General features: G+C 41.9%; 7 protein-coding genes across 7 annotated transcripts; 4 read left to right on the top strand and 3 right to left on the bottom strand.

Moving 5' to 3' along the window:
- The first annotated feature begins 4,289 nt into the window (after window positions 1-4,289).
- TrAFT101_004635 (uncharacterized protein) lies at window positions 4,290-5,868 on the top strand. Its single transcript, XM_024908343.2, has one exon. It carries the CDS (start codon window positions 4,341-4,343, stop codon window positions 5,463-5,465), a length of 1,125 nt encoding a protein of 374 aa, XP_024759994.1. The 5' UTR covers window positions 4,290-4,340; the 3' UTR covers window positions 5,466-5,868.
- A 3,772-nt stretch (window positions 5,869-9,640) lies between these two features.
- Window positions 9,641-10,018, top strand: TrAFT101_004634 (uncharacterized protein; the record flags this gene model as incomplete). Its single annotated transcript, XM_024908344.2, has 2 exons — window positions 9,641-9,828; window positions 9,883-10,018. 2 exons carry the CDS (start codon window positions 9,641-9,643, stop codon window positions 10,016-10,018), a joined length of 324 nt encoding a protein of 107 aa, XP_024759996.2.
- Window positions 10,019-10,104: 86 nt separating this feature from the next.
- On the top strand, window positions 10,105-10,509 carry TrAFT101_004633 (uncharacterized protein; the record flags this gene model as incomplete). Its single annotated transcript, XM_066127248.1, has 1 exon — window positions 10,105-10,509. The coding sequence occupies one exon, from the start codon at window positions 10,105-10,107 to the stop codon at window positions 10,507-10,509; it is 405 nt and encodes a 134-aa protein (XP_065983357.1).
- A 315-nt stretch (window positions 10,510-10,824) lies between these two features.
- TrAFT101_004632 (uncharacterized protein) lies at window positions 10,825-12,763 on the bottom strand. Its single transcript, XM_024908345.2, has 6 exons — window positions 12,510-12,763; window positions 12,308-12,441; window positions 11,948-12,239; window positions 11,742-11,894; window positions 11,128-11,683; window positions 10,825-11,063 (listed from the first exon to the last, which is right to left on the bottom strand). Exons 1-6 carry the CDS (start codon window positions 12,633-12,635, stop codon window positions 10,993-10,995), a joined length of 1,332 nt encoding a protein of 443 aa, XP_024759997.1. The 5' UTR covers window positions 12,636-12,763; the 3' UTR covers window positions 10,825-10,992.
- A 3,125-nt stretch (window positions 12,764-15,888) lies between these two features.
- Window positions 15,889-18,270, top strand: TrAFT101_004631 (uncharacterized protein). Its single transcript, XM_024908346.2, has 7 exons — window positions 15,889-16,011; window positions 16,067-16,302; window positions 16,380-16,745; window positions 16,828-17,085; window positions 17,189-17,351; window positions 17,422-17,755; window positions 17,834-18,270. The coding sequence occupies exons 1-6, from the start codon at window positions 15,972-15,974 to the stop codon at window positions 17,682-17,684; spliced, it is 1,326 nt and encodes a 441-aa protein (XP_024759998.2). The 5' UTR covers window positions 15,889-15,971; the 3' UTR covers window positions 17,685-17,755; window positions 17,834-18,270.
- TrAFT101_004630 (uncharacterized protein) lies at window positions 18,230-19,031 on the bottom strand. Its single transcript, XM_024908347.2, has one exon. It carries the CDS (start codon window positions 18,921-18,923, stop codon window positions 18,369-18,371), a length of 555 nt encoding a protein of 184 aa, XP_024759999.2. The 5' UTR covers window positions 18,924-19,031; the 3' UTR covers window positions 18,230-18,368.
- A 1,308-nt stretch (window positions 19,032-20,339) lies between these two features.
- On the bottom strand, window positions 20,340-22,153 carry TrAFT101_004629 (uncharacterized protein). Its single transcript, XM_024901965.2, has 3 exons — window positions 21,679-22,153; window positions 21,233-21,602; window positions 20,340-21,173 (listed from the first exon to the last, which is right to left on the bottom strand). Exons 1-3 carry the CDS (start codon window positions 21,941-21,943, stop codon window positions 20,423-20,425), a joined length of 1,386 nt encoding a protein of 461 aa, XP_024760000.1. The 5' UTR covers window positions 21,944-22,153; the 3' UTR covers window positions 20,340-20,422.
- Between the last annotated feature and the right edge of the window lie 455 nt (window positions 22,154-22,608).

Here is a 22,608-nt window from a genome sequence, read left to right as displayed (position 1 = left end):
TCATGCTTCATCAATTTCCGTATAATCACCCTGACGTCTTCGGACTGGACCGGCAAACCAGCGAGACGTGAGATCGGTAGAGAGGGAGCCGGCACCGACATCGATGAACCATGGGGGCGCCGACAACAAGAAGCCCCTCGAAGCAGGGCGACGAGAACAGCGAGCTAGCATTGCCATGTATGTGGTTAGCTTAATCTAGATACACAAGAAGAATAAAAAGATAAAACAAGATATGGAAGAACATGCCTCTGCGGATGTTTTACCGTTTTGCTGCTTGTGGCATGCACATCCCCAAAAAAGTTTTGCTGCCGAAGGTGGGAAAGAAATAGATAAATAGAAGTAAAGGTATCTTGCCTGCCTGCCTGCCTGCCTGCCTACTAGATGGGTGGCCTCGAACGGTCCTTTGACCTTGATCAAGCCGGCTGACTAGGATCAAACAAGGCGGCTTCGATCAAACAAGGTGGCTTTGATTGGCGCAGCAGCTTTGCTCACCGCTTTGAACGCTTTGGGCGGGCAACACGATTTTAGACCGCCACTGAGAAGAGTCCATGACCGACCACTGCTGTCAGGAATGACGAGTCGCCGCTGAAAAGAATGACGAATCAACGCTGAAAAGAATGACAAAAACAAAAAACACCGCTGAAAAGATTGGAAAAAAAAAAAAAAAACCAACGCTCCTGAAGCGCTAAGTTAAGCAAAAAAAAAAAAAAAAAAAAAAAAAAAAGGAGCAGACAGAGAAGGGACTATGCTGTCTGGGAGCCGTCGGCCCGGGCACGTAGACTCTTAATCTGCATGCTCACGACAGCCAGCAGGTGCTGCCGCAGCTCGCCCACCTCCCTCTCTCTCGTCGCTGTCTCCCTCTTTAAGTCCTCCTCCAACATCTTCTTGAACTCCACCATCCCCCTGTTGAAGTCCTCCAACTCCCGAATCCTCTTCTTATCTTCGCTCTCTTGAAAGAGAGACTCCCGGTTTCATAGCCGGTAAATAATTCTTTAATATCTACCTTAAAGAGAGCAAAAATGCTCACCGCAAGGGCGAGCCAATTAACGACAGCCATTTTTTGTTTTAGAAAATAGAAGAAAAAAAGAACGTAAGACGTTGTCTCTGGACCTAAAGAAGAAAGAAAGAAACCAAGGTAGGCTCAGGGCATCAAGCAGTATAAATACCTCCAATATCACTGGCTTTCATTTTCATACATAGTACCTATGTATAGTTATGGATTATCTGAGGCGTAAAAGTGGCTTGGTATTCCTCTCAATTATTCTTGTTATCAGCGAGATGCTCCTTTGCTTGTGGAGGTGTTCTCCCGCGAAGGCTCTAGAAAGCTTATTATTGTGGCTGTGGCTGTTGACAAGTTAGGTATTGAATGTAATAGAGTTTATAGCGGCAATAGAGAGGGAAAAAAAGGGAAAGGGTATTTAGCATCTCAGCCGCCTTATCAATACTGCTGGTGCTGCTGGTGCTGCTCTCAAAGATCGTCAATGTCTGAAGTTGCAGATCCCATCAAGTAAAGGGACGCGGCTGTACGAGGTGGAGAAGCATACTGAAGAGCCATAAGACCTCACGGAAGCCAGTGGATTGTGACTTGAGACGTTTGTTGTCATGCGGCCGTGGTGCTTCGCTCCTGCCCTTCTTAATTACTGGCCCTTCAACTATCGCATTCTTTTATATGACCAATTTTACGTTCTTCTCTCTCTCTCTCTCTCTCTCTCCGCTAGACTGGCTGGAGACTGAAGTCAAGAATTTGCATGTGACCATCGTCGCGTAATACATAATGCAGCTGGGGCATAGGATCGAGCAGCCTGATGGCATCCAACTAGGCCGTCGACCAGAGCCGCCTCTTTGACACCTGTCGATTTGATTCGAGACCCAGATGATCTCCCCCAACAGCGTCAATATGTCAGCGACAACAACGACAACGGATCCTAGCTCGACTTTGATAGTAACAATAAAAGCTGTTGCAAAGCAAATAATGACAGCGTAAAAGAATGAATTTAATTGCACGACGAGAATTGGCGCGTATCGGGATATCAGAAGATTGAATACAGCCTCTATTAGAACCAACCTAGCTATCAATGGGACACGTTAAGAACACGGTAGGAATATGAGGCTTTCAATGTAAGAATATCTTGCAATTTTATTAAACATTAACAATAATTTAAAATACCCAATAATCCTCGTTGTTTTCAAGCTGGTCATATAGATCCCGAATGCTTCCAGGCTGGTGACAGACTCTTGTGAGATCGCATAGCATCGACTCCCATTCTGGATCAACTACTGTTCCTTCTGGTCCTAAATCTTGCCATGTGTATATAGTCACACGCTCCGGCGAGGCTTGTATAGAGAAATCTGTTCTACAAGAACTGCAGCAAAAGAAAAGCCGAGTATTTTCTGCTGAGAATGCCATGTCGATAGCTATTTCAATGCTCTCTTTATATCCACCTATATGATGGCATATGTCTCCCCATTTTAGATACTGTCGTGATATTTTATTCTGACCCTCAAGGTAAGTCTGGATAGATAAGTATATATATCTTCCCTCTATGACCTTGGGATAATATGACCAATGTTCTAAGATGCCCTTATTTTCAATGGTGTAAAACTTCTCTTTAACCGGGAAGTAATGTGGTTTGAGAAGTTTTTGAAGACGTTTCTGATGTTTCCAGCTTAACCTCCCTAATCGAATATACTTAAGAGTGAGTTGGACGTGCCTGTGCGCTGGCATATGAAGGGCGTACGTATTGCGATTCGAAATGTCTTCACGATTGGGCAATATGGTACCCTTTTCGCATTCTGGAGTATATATGTAGTATGCTGGCACATCTAACCAGTAAGTTTTATGAAGTTTGCAGCATTTGGCACAAACCCATTGATCAGGGAGGGATCTGGCGAGGCAGGTTAGATAGCGCAGCTTATCTTCGAGTGTAGCCAGCATCTCCCCCTCCCAGAAAGGAAGTTCTGATGAATAATGGCGCGTAGCGGTCGACAGGTCTGGTATACGACCAGTAAGCAGTATGGAGGGAGGAGATTGAGTATTTCTAACATAATTTCGATTGGCAGCCGAAGGAGATAACTGTGAGTATGAGGCCGGAGCCGTCGGAAGCTGGAGAGAAGTTTAATGATGTTCATGATAAAATCTTCTTGTGTTTTCTCGTTATTCTCGTTTGAGTAGGTGCATATCTTTGGGAAGAGTCAGAATTTAGTCGTGTGGATGGGCAAAGTAACCTATTTGTTCTTTATCAGCTTCGCCCTATTGCAGTACTTGGATAGTTAGCCTTTATACAGGCCAGATTTGTCTACACATTGCTGAAACCTTTTATGCCATTCTAATTTAACAACATTAAACGAAAATCTAGACACAAAGTTTAAATACACAGCTAATGCTGGAATGGCTGCCTAAGTATACCCGTTGTGCTGGAGAAAGATGAGACAAGACATTGATAAGCTTTCACGAAATACCGCCGGGCCGAACCGCACCAGCCACTTACACTGCAACAAGCTTTATTGAAATGTGGCTAGCTTCGTAGCAGGAAGAGATTGAGTTAAATGTTTCGAGAGGTGATCTTAACTTCGAATTAAGACGATGTGGCTTCCCGACGGGATCCTTTGGTGGCCCCAGCCAGGCTGGCCGTTGTCGGGATCGAGTTAAGCATCTTATATACTACCCCATTTGGTATACCTACATTGTGTCCTGAAGGGGAGTCACACCATTGACTACAGGTATTCTTGGCACAGCGCTAAGGGGACGAGTGTACAAGTACGTGGATTCACACCAGCTGAGCTTGTTGGCGGAAGCGCCACAGAAGCCAGCCGGCGCCTAAAGCTAATTTAACTCTTTGCATAATTTAGGCCTCGCGTTAAGCTACAGAGAATACAGACGATGTCGACGGCAGGAGGTGAGCGAAACGTTCTCAGCTCACCGTTACTAACTGGTACCGAGAAAGCAACCTCCTGAGGGATAGGTTGAAAAACTCGCTTTAAAAATGTTTCATTAAAACAAAGTTTGTGACGATAGAATAGAGTGTCAATTTCTGGCGACGGGTACATGGGTCTTGGTTAATCTAGAAATAAGGTGACGGCTATTTGTCGACTTGTACCTGTTAGGTTTCCGGCTGTACCCCGCAGATTCTGTAGAGTACGGCAATGAAACCAGGACAGCCAGGACGGAAAATACACTGCTGGTAACCCGTCAGCGCGACTCGGTTGGTAAATACTAGTACCTGTTGGCATGTCACCGACATGACATGCATTTCGTAGACTAGCTCAAGTTTTTACCCCTCAATGCCTTTTCCAGTCATCTTTTTCAAGTACATCTCACCAGGCAACAACATACTGCAAGTATGATCGCCTGCGTCCAAGTCCCGGTTACTATTACAAAGGATGTGAAACCGACCAAGTCCGTGCTCAAAGATATTGTCAGCACCTTCCTCTCAGAATGGGCAACTATCGATCCAGACTACCTGGTTGTGAGGCATGATGTTGGGCAAATGTGCGCACATTACTTTGTTGAACGACCAACCCAGCTTGCCACTGAATCACGACTAGAACCCTCCAAGGTTTTCATTAAATTACACGAGGATGAAGCAACAGGTGTCGAGGTCTTTGAACACTTAGCACCGTCAAAAGATGCAGAAGCTGCTCTGGTTCAGCAATTTGGCAAGACGAGCTTCGGGCCCAAGATGATTGGCTTCTTCCAGACTAATAATGGCGTACGGGGTAGAATCGATGAGCTCATCGATAGCCGCACACTAGAGCCGGAAGATGTTGAGGACGAGACCATTCGAGCCGACATTGCAAAAGCTTTTGCAACGTTTCACGCCTTGGAGGCACCATTTTTACTCAAGAAGTCAGTCGACTCCTATCGAGAGGCTGTTATTCGGGGGCTGAATAAGTATCACAAGATGGCAAAGCTCAAGAGCTTGGCTAGAGAAGGTGGTGTCGATATCGATGAGTTGGTGGACTATGACTTTACCTCTAAACTTCGAGAGATTGTTGACCGTTTGGCGTCAATGGGGGCCAAAGAAGGGTGGTGCATTCACGATGTGCAATTTGGAAACGTACTCTTGAAAGATGATGTAAAGAGAGGCGAGAGCAAAATTGCCCTCATTGACTTTGAGTTTGTCTTTCGAAATTACAGAGCGTTCGATATCGGTGGACACTGGTTTCAGAAGATGTTCAAGTGGACCAACGAGGTGAGCAAGATTGTCGACTGCAAGCCTTATACCGACGAAGAAAAGAAACAATTTTGCCAAGACTATGCGAAGAAGTGGAACGAAATCACAGGCGACAATGACACATGCGAGCAGGTTCTTGCAGAAGCAACATTAGGATATATACTGGCCTTGAGCTTCGATATCCATTTTATGCTGATGGCGATGGACGAGGATGACAACACAGATCCGCTCGACGCGCTCGCGTTGAAGAAGTTGTTTGATGAATTTACGAAGCAGTATGCCCTGCTATAGCATAGCCAGATAGGTAGATTTCCCCCATAAAAATTGTTGTTGAGGCTAAAAGTCCCTATTGTGTGTGTCGTTAGTGTTGTGGGCTACTTTGCGGTAAAATCTTTGTCGCTATCTTTGCCTATTAACACCCCTGAGCTTGCTCTTCCATAAGCATCACAAGTGTGAAGACCAGCAAGCCGTCTTGTTCGTGGTGGTTTTGGAGGCTTCAGGCTTTAACCCGTTATTGACAAGGACGCTGCTTCCGGAGGTCACAGGAGCAGTAGTGTATAGTTCTAAGATTTAGCTAACAAGTGCAAGAGATACTACTTTACAGCGCAAGAAAGTTAGTCGACTTAGACAAACCAAAAAAAGTTTCTGTAGTACTGCTAGGATATACTAGACATCTATCATTTACTCATATGAGCATCACCAAAACAGTACTCTCGCATCTTTCAGTGGCATATCATTTAAACACCTGGTATAGTCTGAACCTTGGATGTAGGAGCGTGAATATCTCGACTCGAATGACGTGGATTTTTGCTCGCTAAGCTACATCTTATTCATAATGTCTCGGTACTTGGTTGCTGGTCAACTAGGTAGTTTTCTACTTTGTGGATCGATGATGTACGTCATTGGCCATGACAAAGGTCGCCCGCAGTGTCATCATGCACGTAAAATTGCATTACAGCCAACAAGTCGAGTTCTGGATCAAAGTCCATCCAGTCAATATCCACGGCTGACCGCCATCCCCTACAGCCTACACTCTTGGCATCTGCACGGGTGTAAGGGATTGAGATGCGCTGCTGTCAGCTGACCTGTCACGATCGTCACTTTCGATATCTATGAGTGAAACACATATAAATTGTATCATGAGAGAGAGAGACATCGGTGGTGACGAGAGGAATTAAGGCATCGCCTGGGAACGCGTCTTGCAGATAGCAGAATAAACCAGTCAACTTGTCTGAACGTGTATTAGCCCCAGAGACTGCTCGCCCATTTGTCAAGACTTGTGTCAAGACGTCAAGGACCGCTATATATGTACCCGGCGCGTCAATAAGGATTGCAGCATTGGCGTACACGGGCGATACACCTTCAAAAGATATTTGAAATGTGTTCTTTCTTCAATCTACTCCAGAATCCAACTATCAAGAAGAAGGTTATCTTAAGTATGAACTCCGAAGACTATCATAGAGACGTTGACGTCTCTCTGCATTATCATCGCCGGGCTTGCAGGGTGAGCAATACCAGCCGGCGAAGAGACCAGTAACAGCTGACTATGTTGGCAAGACTAATGTTGGGTACATGGGTGGCTTGAACTGGTGTCTCGACTCATATTGTCGACATCAAGAAGGGTTCTAAAGTATGTAGAGATGCCGACGGGATTGACCCACAGACGTGGGAGATTCTCGATAGCTTCAATCTTGCGGCACTGTTGTGGGCCCAAGCAAATAAACGATTGAGCTAAGAGTGTGGGTAAGTAACAAGTCCATCTAATTTATTATATTCACATTAACGTTGGTTAGCAATTCTCCTAGGGGTAAGCTGCGTCGGCAAACGCGGAGATTTAATAGCAATCAGGACGTTTCTCGCTTCTTAAGTGCTATACTACATTAAGGCCATGTAGAAAAGAAATAATATGTAGTCTGACTATCCTTGAATTGAAATAATGTGGAAATCTGAGCCGGCTAAGCTAAGTGGGATAAAGTCAACTATAATGGACGAAACTGTCCATGGGTGTAACGATATGGAACATAAACTAACCTTGGATGTTTAATCTGGTTATTTGGGCAAATGGCGATGCCGCGCAAAGTACAGTGTTGGCTGTGATGGTGCTCATAGCTTCGCCAGCAACTCGATTTTCCGCCTCACTTTCATATTGGCCACTCGCGATGGGGTGTCATCGATTTTGTGCCTATTACCAACTTCCGTAAGCTAACTTTGATATCCATAATCTCAGAGATAGGCTAAACTAATTATTACAGCCGACATTCGAAGTCAATATATTGCCGAAACCCAGAAATATGGCAACTTAATGGTAACTCCACGTGAAGACATTCGTGTTGGGATATATGTGCAACTGGATCATCTGCATGGCCTCAACATAGATAGCACTCATGCGTCTGTTAATATCTCACATGCTGCAAGAATCCTCGTGCCGCTTGCTTCGAAAGAAGGGAGCATAAATCTTAACCTAGCCGAGCGAGCCTCTGTAAGAAATCGCATGTTTTTATGCATCGACGCTGTCCAATTCCATTCCCCAAAATCCAGAATAGTCATGAATACAAGTATGCAAGATGCTTATAGTTTAGGGTAGAAGATTGCCTGTGTCCTCAAGGGCCACGACCCAGCTCTTCTGCAAACATACGCCAAAGAGAGACTGCCTATCGCGAAAAGACTTATTGAAATCGCCGCGATGTTCTGCGACAGATTAGCTGAGCATTTCGCAGAGTATGTGTGGCATTTCAACGTATCTTCAATCACTTAGATATGGCAGGCTTACTCAACTTTGACAAATTGATCGACGGGGAGCACTCTTTTCTATCGGGGATTTAGTGTAGCTATTTGCTACTGAACCTTATTGATTGTAGTAAGAGATCTGCGTCTTGTAGTGTACACAATAGTCTGAGAGATGTAGGCTTCTTTCCGATATCTGTTGGTTATCGCATGCCAAACTTTGAACTACGCATCACTACATAGTCAATTACGTAGCACCGGCAGCTGGAGACTATTGATCTTTGCTGGGGATATGGGGAATAAAAAATCTCTCAGCACAGGTTGGGAATCAATTTGTTCCGTTTTTTCTCTAATCACTCTGAAATAATCAGAAAGTGACCTTGAGGTGTTGCTTATACACGCCTCATCGAGAAACTCTGTGGAGCTACACGACATCACACCTATACTTTCCAAAGGCGTGTGTGAGAATATCTTCAGTCACAAAAGGATTTACACTCCCAAATTGGAATCATGTACGGCCGAGTCGATCCAGACACTGACCCTTGTTATAACAAGCAGCAGTACTTGGTTTTGCTAAGACCTTATACTCATGTTGACTTTGTTTGCGGTTTTGGAGATATTGACACTATTTTCGTAGCATACAAGGGTAGGCCAAGCTGCATTGGAGTCAATATATATTAAAAAATGTAGTATAAATATATTGTTCAGTAATTGCTAGAGCAATGACTTCGCCCGATGAGATTTCCAATAGATCTCCGTTGGTCATAACACGAGCAATAACGACTTCGCTTCTCTGTGCACGATCAGTCGATAAAATAAAAGTATTGAAATACACCACTGGAGGGTGTGCAGCCTGAGCGGAATCCAGCACCGGATGAAGGCCGCGCTGTTGGAGTACCAGTGCCTCGCTATGGTGCAACACTGCAAGTGTGGCTTGCGCTTTGCATTATCTTAAAATGTACTATCCAGCAGTAATGTACTTAACAGGGGGGATCTGGGTGCTGCCCAAGCCCGGCTGGGAATGCTATAACACTGAGATATTAATATATTATTTAACATACAATTATTTTATAATATATATTTATTATAACATATGAATACTTCGAAAAAAAAAAAAAAACTATTCTTATACTATAAACTACTAAATATAGTTAGACTGAATTTGTACTTTAACAAGGGTCAAATACATTTTTTTATCTATGTTGCATTATGCAAATAAATAAATCGCCGATACTGTACCTAATCTTTTCCTTGATTAAGTTTCAGTTAAAGTAAAAAACAAAAATTTATCCAATCGGCCCGATACAAGAGTACGCTTAATAATACAGTGTTTTTTCAAGGCTTGTAAAAAGTTATATATCCTAGATTATACAACCCCCTTGTATAACTAATATTCTATATTACGATATACTACTATACGAAGGTAATATTTTAATAAGCAATAATATACTGGCTATATATACTACTTATAACAAGTGCAAGGGGCCTGAAAGAGAATTTATTCCAGCTAGCCGAATGGTATATAGTAATCGAAAATGTTTGTAGTGTTAATTTTAAATTCGTTTGCAACTATTTGGTCTTACTTACGTATTTACGATCTCTAACTAGTAACCAAACTAATCTACTGTACCAGTAACTTTTTTTTCTATAAAAGACAGTAGTTTCTTTTCTATAATTAGGACTAGTCGAAGCTTGCGCTTTTTTGTTTTTATCATTTAGTATTCATTTCTTCGTATATTACAATGACTTCCTCGATTATAGACGTTGACTACCGCGGACGCATTGCGGTTGTCTCTATTAATAATTCCAAAAAGCTCAATGTACTAAGCCAGCAGCAATATTTCGAACTAGCCAGCCGCATGAGAGAAATAGCCACTCATGATGAAGTGTTCGTTACCGTAATCACCGCAAAGGGGCGTTATTTCTCTGCGTAAGTACAGGCACGGTCTCATTTACTTGTGAAATTAATACTCACTTCCAGCAGTGGCTTCGACGTTGGCAGTAACCCCCCTTGCCCAAGGGAGAGGACAAGATACGGCTACACTGGCTTCAGCACTTTCTTGCATTCAATATCAACATTACCGATGCTTTCGCCACCCACCCAAAGGTCTTGGTTGTAGCCCTCAACGGACCTGTCATTGGACTATCTGCATCCCTTACAGCGTTTGCAGATTTTGTGTACTGCATCCCAGACACAATTCTTTTCATGCCATTCGCATCTCTTGGCCTCGTCACTGAGGGCGGCGCCTCGCGAGCCCTAGTTCAGCGACTAGGAGTAGGAAAGGCGAAAGAGGCGCTACTCATGTGCAAAAAGATCACATCAGATGAACTCCTAGCTGCGGGCTTTGTTAACAAGATCTTCCCCTGTAGCCAAGGCGAAGAGGACAAGTTTCATCGGCTTGTATTCGACGAGATTGAAGAGAAGCTGGGCGATCAACTTGTGGGAGAAAGCTTGATACAGATTAAGAAGCTCATTAATAAATCTGAAGTGGAAGCAATGGAGCGGCAAAATATCGCCGAAGTATTTGCCGGTGTCAACAGCCTAGTCACGGGACTTCCACAGGCCGAGTTTGACAAGATTTCTTCTGGTCGTAAGCGCTTTAAACTATAGACAACTATTTGTACAAGTCATTATCTAGGAACCTAAATCTTAGTCTAATTGTTTCTTATCCGTTGAAGCTTCTATCTAGCAGATTGGTGGAGTAATCTTCCACTATTACAGGAGACATCGTACCCATTTGTAGTTATCGATTTAGTTATATCAATAGTGAAGGCTCTACTTTCAGTAAGAGACTGTAAATCTTTACCCTCTACTATTGGCCCGGAAATCTGTAAGATACCCAGCAAATTGGAATCTTTTGGCTTATAAAATAAGTATTAAATAAGAAGTTATTTAACTTATATTTTCTATACAATGTCTCTTATAGCCAGTTTTACGACTATCGATGATTTCCACAAGCTGGACAGGTTTGTTTATTTCGTTTTTTTTTTGAAACGAAAATTGTAACTGCAATAGTAAGTGAAGGTTATTAATCTATACTGAAGCTATCTCGAATAATATTCTCTAGCATGCTGATATTTCACATATGCACAACTATATCTTAGATTTTGGGTTTGGCTTTGGTTTGGACGGAAGGCCCCGAGCCTTACCAAATCCCCAACCAACTATAGACATCATTAGTTAAAAGTCCGACATGGGATCCAATATACCTCCCAGGGTCTTACTTACATTGGCTTGCAACATGGATATCGACACCTAGCTCGTCAGCCCACTGCCAGACCAGGTTTGGGTTTTTTACAAAGGCTCGCCCCGAAACAACAACGTCTGCGGCCGATGTGTCCAGGATATCCTGAGCCTGTTGTCCCGTTATAACGCTGCCGCTGACTCCAACAATGACGCTAGTGCCTGCCAGTGCCTTCTTTATCTGCTTAGCCAGGTGAACCTGGTAACCCTTCCCGTATTTCATTTTTTGGCGACGGTCGAGAGCGCCGCTTGAGACATCAATATAGTCGACTCCGTGCTCTGCAAGAATTTTGGCAAGCTTGGTGGATTGCTCCAAATTCCACTGCGGCATCGACTCGTCATACTCCAGGTGGTCAGTTGCAGGCATGCGGACTCCGATAGGGAAGCCGGCGGGGACCTCAGCCTTTATCAAATCCACTATCTCAATTAGGAGACGAATTCTGTTCTCAAAAGAACCACCATAGTTGTCCTGGCGCTGATTGGCAGCCGGAGACAAGAAACTGTGGAGAAGGAAACCGAAGGCTGCCTGAAAAAGAATTGTCTGTAGAAAGTTAGAAAGCGATATCTCAAACAATAGGAGCAATAGTTCAGTTGCTTACATCAAAACCAGCCTTGAGAGCCCTCTTCGCAGCCGCTACCCAGTCCTTCTTCAGAGATTCAATATCGGCCTTGGTCATTTCCCTAGGTAGACAGGTATCAGGGCTGAATGGCACCGGGCTGCAGCTGATGACCTCATTAGGCCATCCAAAATCCTGAAATGAATTAGTGTCGTGTTTTATCTGCTAAAGATATCTGATGCCCCTACCTTGCCTTTCGAAACCTTTGTCATTTCCAACCATGGCGAGAGTCGGCTCGCCTTTCTTCCGGCGTGCTGAAGCTGTATGCCAATCTTGACACCTTGACTATGGGCGAACTCGACGATCTCGGCCAGAGGCTCAATGTGTGCGTCGCTCCAAAGACCAGCGTCCGAGGGTGTGATGCGGCCATAAGGGCTAACAGAGTGGGCTTCCATGAAAATTAGGCCTGGGCCGCGTGCAGAAAAGCTGTTGATCAGTGATTTATGCCATTGGGTAGCGAAACCATCCGGAGATGAGTATCTGCATTGCTCAGAGTTAGTCGCATACATCATTGGTATATTGCGGGTTAATTTAATTGGAATTCGTACTGGCACATTGGAGACACAACAATACGATTGTGAATGGTCATTCCTCCAATATTGATTGGCTTGAACAAGCTCGGACAATCTTCATCTTTGGCAGTGCCCGCAGCTGGCTCTTGTCGAGGCGTGTAGAAAGAAACCTAAGTCTGCACTCAGAATCGTCCTAGTAGAAGTGCACTTGCTATTAAACCGCTGGTACTCGACTTACACCGGGCGCGGCATCTATTGCGCCAATTGCTCCTTGCAGAGGTGCCATCTTGTTGTCGTTGCTACTGTTGCTACTGTTGTTGTCGTTATTGTTCTTGTTGTTATTGTTCGTGGTGATGGTTGGCATGTTCTGGTGCAGTTTCAAGGCCGTATATTGCTAACTATGTGTTTTATTGACAGGTCAAAGATAACGAAACGAAAAAAATTAACTACTAGATAGTTTCCTGTTATTCAGTACCTTGAATAAAGCTAACTTAATTTGGGTAATAGGCCGAAGAAAACAAATAATACTAAATAAAAGAAAAAGTAACAATATCTATCTATTTTACTAATTGAATACAAGAATATATTTCGATAATTTCCTTTATATTGTTACTTACTAATTTACTGCCTAGCCTTGCACTAGGTAGTAGTAGTAACAAAACTATAAAGCAGGAGCTGAAAACTACTCTAATAACCCTGACCCTGGTACCCAAACTTGTAACAGTTAGCGGTCTTTGGATAAACGGCCCGGAAGACAGAAAGATAAACAGCCTGCCGCTCAGTTTAACAGCACAGACGCTGGTGACGGTATCAAACCCTTGGCATCTAGATAAAGGTCTTGAATCCGGGACCTGGAACTTGCAACCGGGATGGGGTCAGAGTCAGCACTAACGGATGTTCCTGATCCTTCAGCACAAATATTTTCTGGAAAAATAGACATTAGGAAAGAGAGCTGAGCAGCTAGTGTCTAATGCAAGTTATATCTTACACATATTAGATAATGTACTGGCGTGTTTCGCCGTAATGTAACCTTATAAACCAATGCGCCGCTTACTCATCCAATAAAATAAGCTATCTAATTCCCAACTGGATCATAGTGAGGTACTAAAACATTTATCGGTAGGGGTCAAGGGAAGTGGAGATCGGTACTCGGTCTCATTATAATTGGCGTAAGTATTCTCTGATGCAAGAATAAGTTCTTTAATAGCCTAATAGAGCTTGATCTTCCTATCAAGGCATGCGAAAACGTAATTATTATCGACTAATACCTATTCAATTCTCTCTCTGCAGGGTCCAGGGTTATACTCGCTGCCTAGTACAGCAAAACTGCATGTCAGCAGCCCAAATCATATCCCTGCTAACAATAAGCCGCATGCTCAGAGACTTGAGAGACTACTGCCCTATTACAGGTAAATATCCTTACTTTCCTACACTAACTCTAAACTAATACTTGTAGCCATGGCCACTTAATTAAGATATTACCCTATCAACTCGGCAAAAGAGCAAGAAGCCGAGACTCGGTGTTGCATTTTTAATACCTCATTCTATTTGGAAAATGCAATCTCTTTTTCTCCTTAGTATTACCATTTGCTAATTTTTTATTTTACTGTGTATCCTTGAAATGGAAAAGCCAGGGTTTAATATAGTAACCAAGGTTATTAGTACTTTTTCGCTTTCCTTTAGTTTAAACAAAACTATCCGTTTCCGTTAACAAGGACAAGAACAAGCTCGATTTATTAGTTTTCTTAAGCTTACTAACTTGCTTGTTTATTCATTCAGGTAAGTACCTAATGTCCATTGACTTAGCTAGTTATACAAAAGCTATATTTAAGTAAAGAGACAATAAAAGCCGCCTGCATTTGCTATATTTTACATGTGTAGAAGAAAGTTGGGGGAGGGGTTAATTGACATTATGGGAATACTACTATAAGGATTGGTGTTGTCTGTTGGTTTTTAAATCTTGATAGTCTTTTCGTCTTGATTGTAAAAAAAAAAAGGTCTTGAAGGCTTTCAGAAAGAAGGGCATAAGTATTCAACACCTTGTAAAGTATCCTTGCACCTTGGACTTTTGTATTTCTACTTACAGTACGGCTTTGCATTGTGTCCAAATCCCTAGTACTAGTAAGCAATCTATAAGTTACCGCGCCTGCTCCTTTAGCTAAAAGCCTATGTAACATAGGCCATGGTAGCTATATTTTAAAGGGTTTGGTGGTGCATTTAGCATAAAGATCAGTTACTATTTTAGTCTAGCTCCAGAGTGTTTTCCTTTCTTAATAGTTTTATAATGCTAGAAGTAATTTTATATAAAAGAGTTAGTTGGGGGCGTGGGGGGGAAAGGGGGGCTTGGGAGTTCTAATTCTTTTTTAGCAAGTGTATCGGTGTTTTTTGTTTTTTTTTTTTTTTTTTTTTTTTTTTTGCTGTACATACCCTTGTAGCTAGGAACCTACGTTACCTTTGTAACAATATCCAGAGGAGTTATTTGACTATTTATCTTGGGCCCATGTATATTCTGCTTGAAAACAAACCTAGTAACTAAATAGAAAAAAAGAGAATTAGTTACTAATAGAAAATGTAAGGTAATTTAATTAAGCTCATGGTTAAGTTCTAGCAATTCTCCCCTGTATATATATTTTACAGTTATTGTAGCCCCAATTGATTATAACCCTGCAGTGCACTGTAAAATTTTTGTAAACGCTATTTGGAACCAATTTCTGGGGGCTAAAGTTGTCTTATTGGACCGCCCTTAAAAAAGAGTCACGTACATATCTACATTACTATTAGTACGACTGATATATGCAAATCCTATATAGTACAAGAGGGCTTAATAATGGATGTGCACAAGGGTGCGATATTGCAATTTGGACAAAAGATTCACTTGAATTGGTCAAATAATATAAATCCGACAAAATCGTAAGTAGACAGGGGTTCTCAGACTGAAATGTCTTCTAGGCATTTTCAGCTTGTTTAGACTAGGAATTAACACTGTGGGTATTCATTTGATCTATTTTTTTTATGACAATAGGACTATTAGAGAAGTAATAATAGTTTTTAAGGTATTTGGTAAGTAATAAAAGGGCACCTATAAGTAATAATGAGGTTGAATGTATTTGCCACGTTGAGATAAAGAAAACAATGCATTATCCGTGTCTTAGAATTAAACAGTCTCAATCGCAATGGACTTTATTAATAAATGCATATTACTAATAAAATGGATTATGTACTAACTCTAGCTAAGAAATCACCGATTTTGTTGGGATTAAAACTCCGAAGAAGTACGGAGTAATATAATCCTGATATGGGCTATACAGGGTTGGATATATTAAACCAGGCACCGCTGTTTGGATATGATAGCGCTAAAAGTCTGTCGCTTAATTACTTTAGCACAACACCTAACCATTAATTAATTGAGTTTAGATGCATTGCACATACGGAGTGTAACATATTGTATCGGTCATTGTATTTATTGATCCGAAGATTTATCCCCTGTACTTTGTATCTGTATACGGACTACCATTCCCACTATTTGCCTAGTTACCGTTCTCCCGCTAATCTCATTCTATACGTGTGGAATGTAGAATGGTATCCTCTAAGGCATGGGTGCTGTATTCCTAGCGAATTTAAAAGAGTCAATCGGTGTTTCTCTTGAATCTAGTCTTAGAGTAACAATACAACTTCATTGCGTTCCAATTTACAAGCTACAATGTTTAGTGCTCCAGCTTGGGTGCCTGATCTCCCATTTGGTACTCCTCCATGTCTCTTCTATATTGATCCTGGCTAATAAACGTTATACTCAAGAACCTCCTAATAATATTACTATTGGGGAGTTTATCTGGTCCAGCAAGCATGGCAGACGGCCAGCAGCGACATCGCGAAGTCCTTTTACATGCGGCCTCACGGGAAAGAGCTTCACAGTTACCCAGGCGCCACAGAGAATCAACTTCCTCGCACGAGGCCTTGCCCAGGTTCTCAAAGTTGAACCAAACAAAGGCTTGTCATTAGACAAAGTGATTGCAATATTCTCGCCAAACACGGTATGGATATCCTTATGGTGTCGACTTCAAGGTTTCATCAATCACTATAGCTAACCAAGAGTCCTGAAATAACATAGATCGATTACATACCACTAATTTTGGGGATTCATCGAATTGGAGGCATTGTAACTCCAGCAAGCGCATCTCATTCGCCGTCTGAGCTTGAATATCAGCTCAAAAAGACTGGTGCTACAGCCATCTTCACCTGCGTTCCGCTTTTGAGTACCGCAAAGAAGGCTGCAGAGCAATGTGGTATTACCCACGACAAGATATTCATTATGGACTTCCCCGGGGTCGTGAACACCACGTCCCATATCAGCCTTGAGAAACTAGTGTCTATTGGCGAAGAGTTACCTGACCTGGAGGCATTGAACTGGCCTAAAGGAGAAGGAGCACGGCGAGCGGCTTTTATCTGTATGTCCAGCGGAACGTCTGGTTTGCCTGTAAGTCAAATTTGATGCCACTGATTGTGTAAAGTTCTACTTTTGACTTTTTTCCCCCTCTTTTTTTTTTAAAAAAAAAAAGAAAGCATGCGTCATATCCCATTACAATGTCATTGCAAACGTGTTAGCAACAGCCACATACGAAAAAGGTGCTAGAAGTCATTTCAAGTTTGGCACCCAAGTCACCCTCGGGCTGCTACCCATGAGCCACATTTATGGCCTCGTCACTGTTGCACTTTGCGCGACATACCAGGGTGATGAGCTCATTGTGCTTCCCAAGTTCACAATCGACACTTTTCTCGATGCTATTCAGCGCTTTAAGATACGGCGTCTATATGTGGTACGTATCATGCCCACGCGAAACCTGTCTTGGCCGATGAAAACTCCTAAACAAATATTGTCATCCGCATGCTAGCTAAAATATATGCTGATGTAGCTGCTAGGCACCGCCGATCATCATACAGATGCTCTGGAATCGGGACAACTGCCTCAAGCATGATCTCTCTAGTGTGGCAAGCATACATACGGGCGGTGCTCCTCTTTACGCAGAAACCGCAGAACAGCTGCTCAAGATGTATCCCAATTGGCACCTTGGACAAGGTTACGGTAAACTACTGAATCTATGAGCCTATATTATAAGATAGCACACGAAAATTGACCAAAGCTCATTTACCAGGCATGACTGAAACTGCTACATTAATTTGCACTACCAGCGAACATGACATCTACCTTGGTTCCTCCGGCTCTCTGCTCCCTGGTATCCGTGCCAAGGTCATTGGCTCCGACGGCAAAGAAATATTCACTTATGAGACGCCAGGAGAGCTCTTTGTGCAGAGCCCTCGATTATCCCGGGCTACCTGGGCAATGGGAGAGCTGACGAAGAAACCTTCGTCTGGGACGATGACGGGAGGTGGATTAAGACTGGCGATGAGGTTGTGATTCGCAAAGGACCGTCCGGGAACGAGCATATAGTCATTGTCGACCGAATAAAGGAGCTGATCAAGGTTAAGGTGAGTGCATTTATCCGAAGCTTTTTAGGTGTCTCTTATAAATGAAGCTGGGGTCGTCTTTAAACTGACGTGAAATAGGGATTCCAAGTTCCGCCTGCAGAGCTAGAAGCACACCTGCTCACACATGTTGCGGTCCAGGACTGCGCTGTCATTCCCGTCCCGGATGAATCCGCTGGCGAGCGGCCCAAGGCCTTTATCGTAAAGAAACCATCGGGTGTAGGGTCCGTGGACGATGAAGAGCTGGCACGCCAGATCTCGCTTTATGTGCAGAATCATAAGGCTTCGCACAAGTGGCTAAAAGGTGGCATTGAATTTGTTAATGAGGTACCAAAGAGCCCTTCTGGAAAAATCCTGCGACGTGTTCTTATGGATCTAGAGAGAAAACGCCGTGCCAGAGAAGGACCCAGGTTGTAGAGACACTTTTCTATTTGCACATATATTATTCTGTCAGTTGTATATAGAATTTCATAGTCTCACTCACTTATTTTAGTACAATTGATGTCTTTCTAATGCCATAATTGTATGCTTTCTATGCTTAAGACTGTATAGAAGCTACGAGATTGTGGTTTGAAATGTATTACTCTTGATGCTTATATATTAGAACTTAAGACTTTTATAGTTTTCCATCCAAACCAACAAATACAGCACTCGCTTTCGCAAGTGCTTTCCCCGACCCGTCCTGCAGACAAGCGGTGATACACAGCTTGCGTCCCTCCACCTTGTCCAGTTTTACTGCGACTACCACTGTGGCCGGCGTCTTGACAGGCTTCTGAAACAATATATTAAGCGAGACAGTACCGTACCAAGGGCAAATAAGTGCCCCGCGACCGACATTTATTAGAATGAGTGACACCATGGACTCATCCAGTAACGTGGCGACCATTCCTCCATGGCAAACGCCAGGAAACCCGTCTAATCCATTGTTTAAATTAGCGAGGAGCTTGATATTGTGGATGCGAGAATTGTGCTCCTCTGTCTTTGTATAAAGAGCAAGGAACTCTGGGATGGTATTTGAAGTGTTTAGAGTGCCTTCCCAGAGCTCATATGTAATATCCTTCCTGCTAGCTCGGCAAGGAGGAATGCACGCTTCAACGTCGGGGTTGTTGAGAAGTTCTGAACACCACGGGATAGAAGCAAAGCTCTTCTTAAGGCCAACGATTGCGGGCATTTCGAGGTAAAGATAATGGATGTTAAGGGTAAAGGTTAAAAAAAAAGTTTGGAGAGTGCAGGTAAGCTCAAGCCAAGATTCAAAGGTTTACGAATTAAAGCAACGTAGGAGTCGTGTTATGGTGGATGCATGTAGAGATCTTGGGGTTAATGCTACTTAAATATTTAATTGAATAGGGTTACTTATTACAGGGATTGAGATATTAAAATCTTACTATTCTATATATCAGTAGTGAATAACAGAAACGGCTTATCAAGCATTCGCGAAAGCAATGTAGCTCCTAAGAAAACAGGGCATGAATAAATAATTAAGGCATTTTGTTTGACACTATCCACTATAAAATAGCCCATCTGCGCTATACTTTAGCGTCCCTCCGCTATAATAAAATTACCGAAAAGGATAATTGCAACTATTGCTGCACCTCTAGCCTGTTGTAAAGGGCTGAACCCAAGGGGGATAAGCGATAGCTAGCGCAACGGCCTTTAGCGCCTTCTAGGGCGCTATCCAGTTGCATTATGCAAGAGGATACAGTGGGGATGCAGAAGTAACGACAAGCCCCACAGTGCACCACCCAATGCCTAAGAAAATCTATACTTAATACTCTTTTATATATCTTATAAAATTTAACTAAATAAGATAATATCTTAAATATATAATCTTTAATAGTTAAATAGTATAGTAATATACTTTTTATTCTATTTTTCTTTTTATAATATTTATTAAAAAATATATTATAAAGAAAACAAAATTTACTATAGTACTAGCACTGTATTTGTTATTATAGCTCTAGTATAAGCCTGCTATATACAGTATATATAATAATATATATAAACTGGAAATTTTAAGTTAGTGTTTATAAGTAATATATTATATATAAATATAAATAAAAAAGGTTTTATGGATTTTAATATATAAAATTATTATAATATTTTTTTATTTTTTTATTTTTGGTTATATATAGTATTTATTTTTTATTTATATTTGTTTTTTTTTGGGGGGTATACTATAGAGTTATCTTGACTTTTGCTGACCTACTGTATGTATTAATGAAATCGCTTATTAATCTATTTAACTAGCTATATAAGGCCAATGTTCTCTAACATTGGGCAAAGCCCGAATCTATAACACCTGTGGGTGTTAAGTTTTATATTTTATATACATGTGCTTTTTAATAGTTTAAATTAATAATATAATAATATTAATTTATTTTCAAGGCATACTTTCTACTACAGTTAGTATATATACTGGGAAAAAAATTAAAGTAAGTAAATTAAAGGATATATATATAATAAAAATAATATATAATAATAAATATACCTAATATTTAATTTTATATTATATATTCTATATTAATTATATATTAAGCAATAATGCAAATAATAGCATACTTTTGTATTATTTAGATATATATATATTGGTTGGTATAACCTAAGTTATAATATTAAATTGCAGCATAAGCAAAGCTGGTGCAAGGAAAACATCAAAGGTATACACAAATTTTATACTTTCGTTATTAGAGCACCGTTTGTCTTCATTAGGCGCGCTGCAAACATTAAAGCAGTGCCAACACCAGTAGTAACTCCAGTCCAAATCCACACCCCTGAGTAACCACCGGCGGGCTGGATAGCACCAGCGATAGGGTTACTTGCAAGTACTGAAAATGACAAGAAGCAAAACGCCATTCCCACTCGCGTTCCAATAAGCTTGGGGTTAGGACAAAGTCCAATCACTACCACTGGCTGTAGTGCAAAGAATAAGCCAGTAGCACCTCCAAATCCCATACTTACAATAATAAGCGAAGCAAGGCTCTGCACACCCTCAAAAGCAAATGCAAAAACAAACGTTAAAACACTTGTTATAATAAGCATATTAAAGGGACCCGTGTATGGGCTAAGGAAGTTAGGCAGGACGCGCCCCAGTGCCGATGTCGCATTCATAACTGCAATAATATAGAAGCTGAGATTTGCGTCTGCGATGTTGTTTTCAACTGCGAATACTTGAACATAAAAGAAAGGCGTAAAACCTCCAAGTAGATAGATGAAATTTCCAATCAGCAAGGTAACAAGTGGCCAGTCGGTGAAGGCTGTCGTGTCAATAATTTTGCGGCGGCCAGTACCAGGAATCATGCGGGGTCGGAGGAAAAATACTGGGAGCAGAAGTGTAGCAAGAAGTATGAAACCAATAACGCGAACAGTCCATGGAAACCCAATCTTAGGTTGAAGTTCACGGAACACAATCGGTAGGATAATACTGAGTATAAATATGTTAGCACTATAGTATTTTTCCAGGAAAACAAAATGTCAACTAACCCGCCGATTCCGGTTCCCGAACCCGCGATTCCTACAGTTAAGGGATATAAAGATGTAAAGTAAGTTGATAGAACAGTAGGCGTTAAGGCCGATATTAAGCCGCCCCCAAGCCCAATGCATAAGGATTGGGCCAGGATAAACTGCCAATAATGTATGCAAAGACTCTGCATCATAGTCCCTAAAACAATAAAAATTGCCCCTGCTAGAACGAGAAAGCTTGTATAGCCTGCATCGTATAAAGGGCCCGCAGCGCCGCTAGCAAAGAAAAGAAGGAACGTCTGTATTCCGCCAATAAGAGAGGCGCGGGAGGGATCAAATCCAAATTCAGTCGTATAGTAATTCTGGTAAATTCCAAAGGTATTGATGAGACCTATCGATCGAGTGTCAGTCAGCAACCTTTAACGCACGAAGGCGGATAATAATTTTGGATGCTACGGCTGCCGTACCATAGGTATTGAAGTAAAGAAAAAAGCCACAAGCAACCTGTAACCAGGCCTTCCATCCCCCATTTGGGCGCGTTGCCAACAAATTGGCTTGGTCCGGCTGAGAAGTCTTTTCCACTTCTATAGTTGCGCCATTATTCTGTAGTACCCCAGAGGGTTCAGTCCCCGCAGGTCTTGTCCCGCTATGTAAGAAAGTTGAGTCTTTGTCTGTGATGTTGGTGCTGCTGGTATCGACTCCATCCGGATGAGAGTGTTTGACATCCATCATGATGTTCCAAACAGAGCAATGGTGACGGATCGAATTCAGCACGTGGAGTTAATCGTTCCTTTCACAGAATTTGGCTTGCATCCAAAAAGGATCCCGCTGTATTTCTTTCTGTCGGCAGTGGTAAGAAACGTTGCCTCGTGGGAAAATTCAGTTCAAAGTGCATTTAACAAATAAAAGAAAATGTTAAGAGCACCATGGTAAAGAAGGAAGAAAAAAAATCTCTAGGAGTTTCGACACGTCAGATTCTAGACGACGGAAAAAGGCCGACAATCGGTCTTTGTCGCTATTTGGTTTCCGATAGTGTTAATTTCCGGTACGGCCCGGTTCCGCTCAAAACAAGCTCAGGTACATAGCTCGGGTACATATCCTAAAAAAGACTAAGGTATACTAGTGCTTATGAAAACTAAACTCGAAATCGAGATATAATAAACTAGGGTGAGTGCATTAGGAGATAGTGATCGACACTCGGAACTTGCTTCCCGGCTACAAGCATACCCTTATGTCGATCAGTTAGTTTGGAGTTTCAGCAAGAAGCGGTAAGTCTAGATAATACTAAAAAGTAAAAGTAAATAACTACCAGCAGGTAATATTTTATTTATAAAATAAAACTAAAAAAATTATTTCCATTTTATATATATAATAATACTTTTATAGTCTTTATATTA

The sequence above is a fragment of the Trichoderma asperellum genome, chromosome 3 (assembly GCF_020647865.1).
Source record: "Trichoderma asperellum chromosome 3, complete sequence".
NCBI classification, from domain to species: Eukaryota; Fungi; Ascomycota; class Sordariomycetes; order Hypocreales; family Hypocreaceae; genus Trichoderma; species Trichoderma asperellum.
This window is presented reverse-complemented; position numbering and strand designations above follow the sequence as displayed.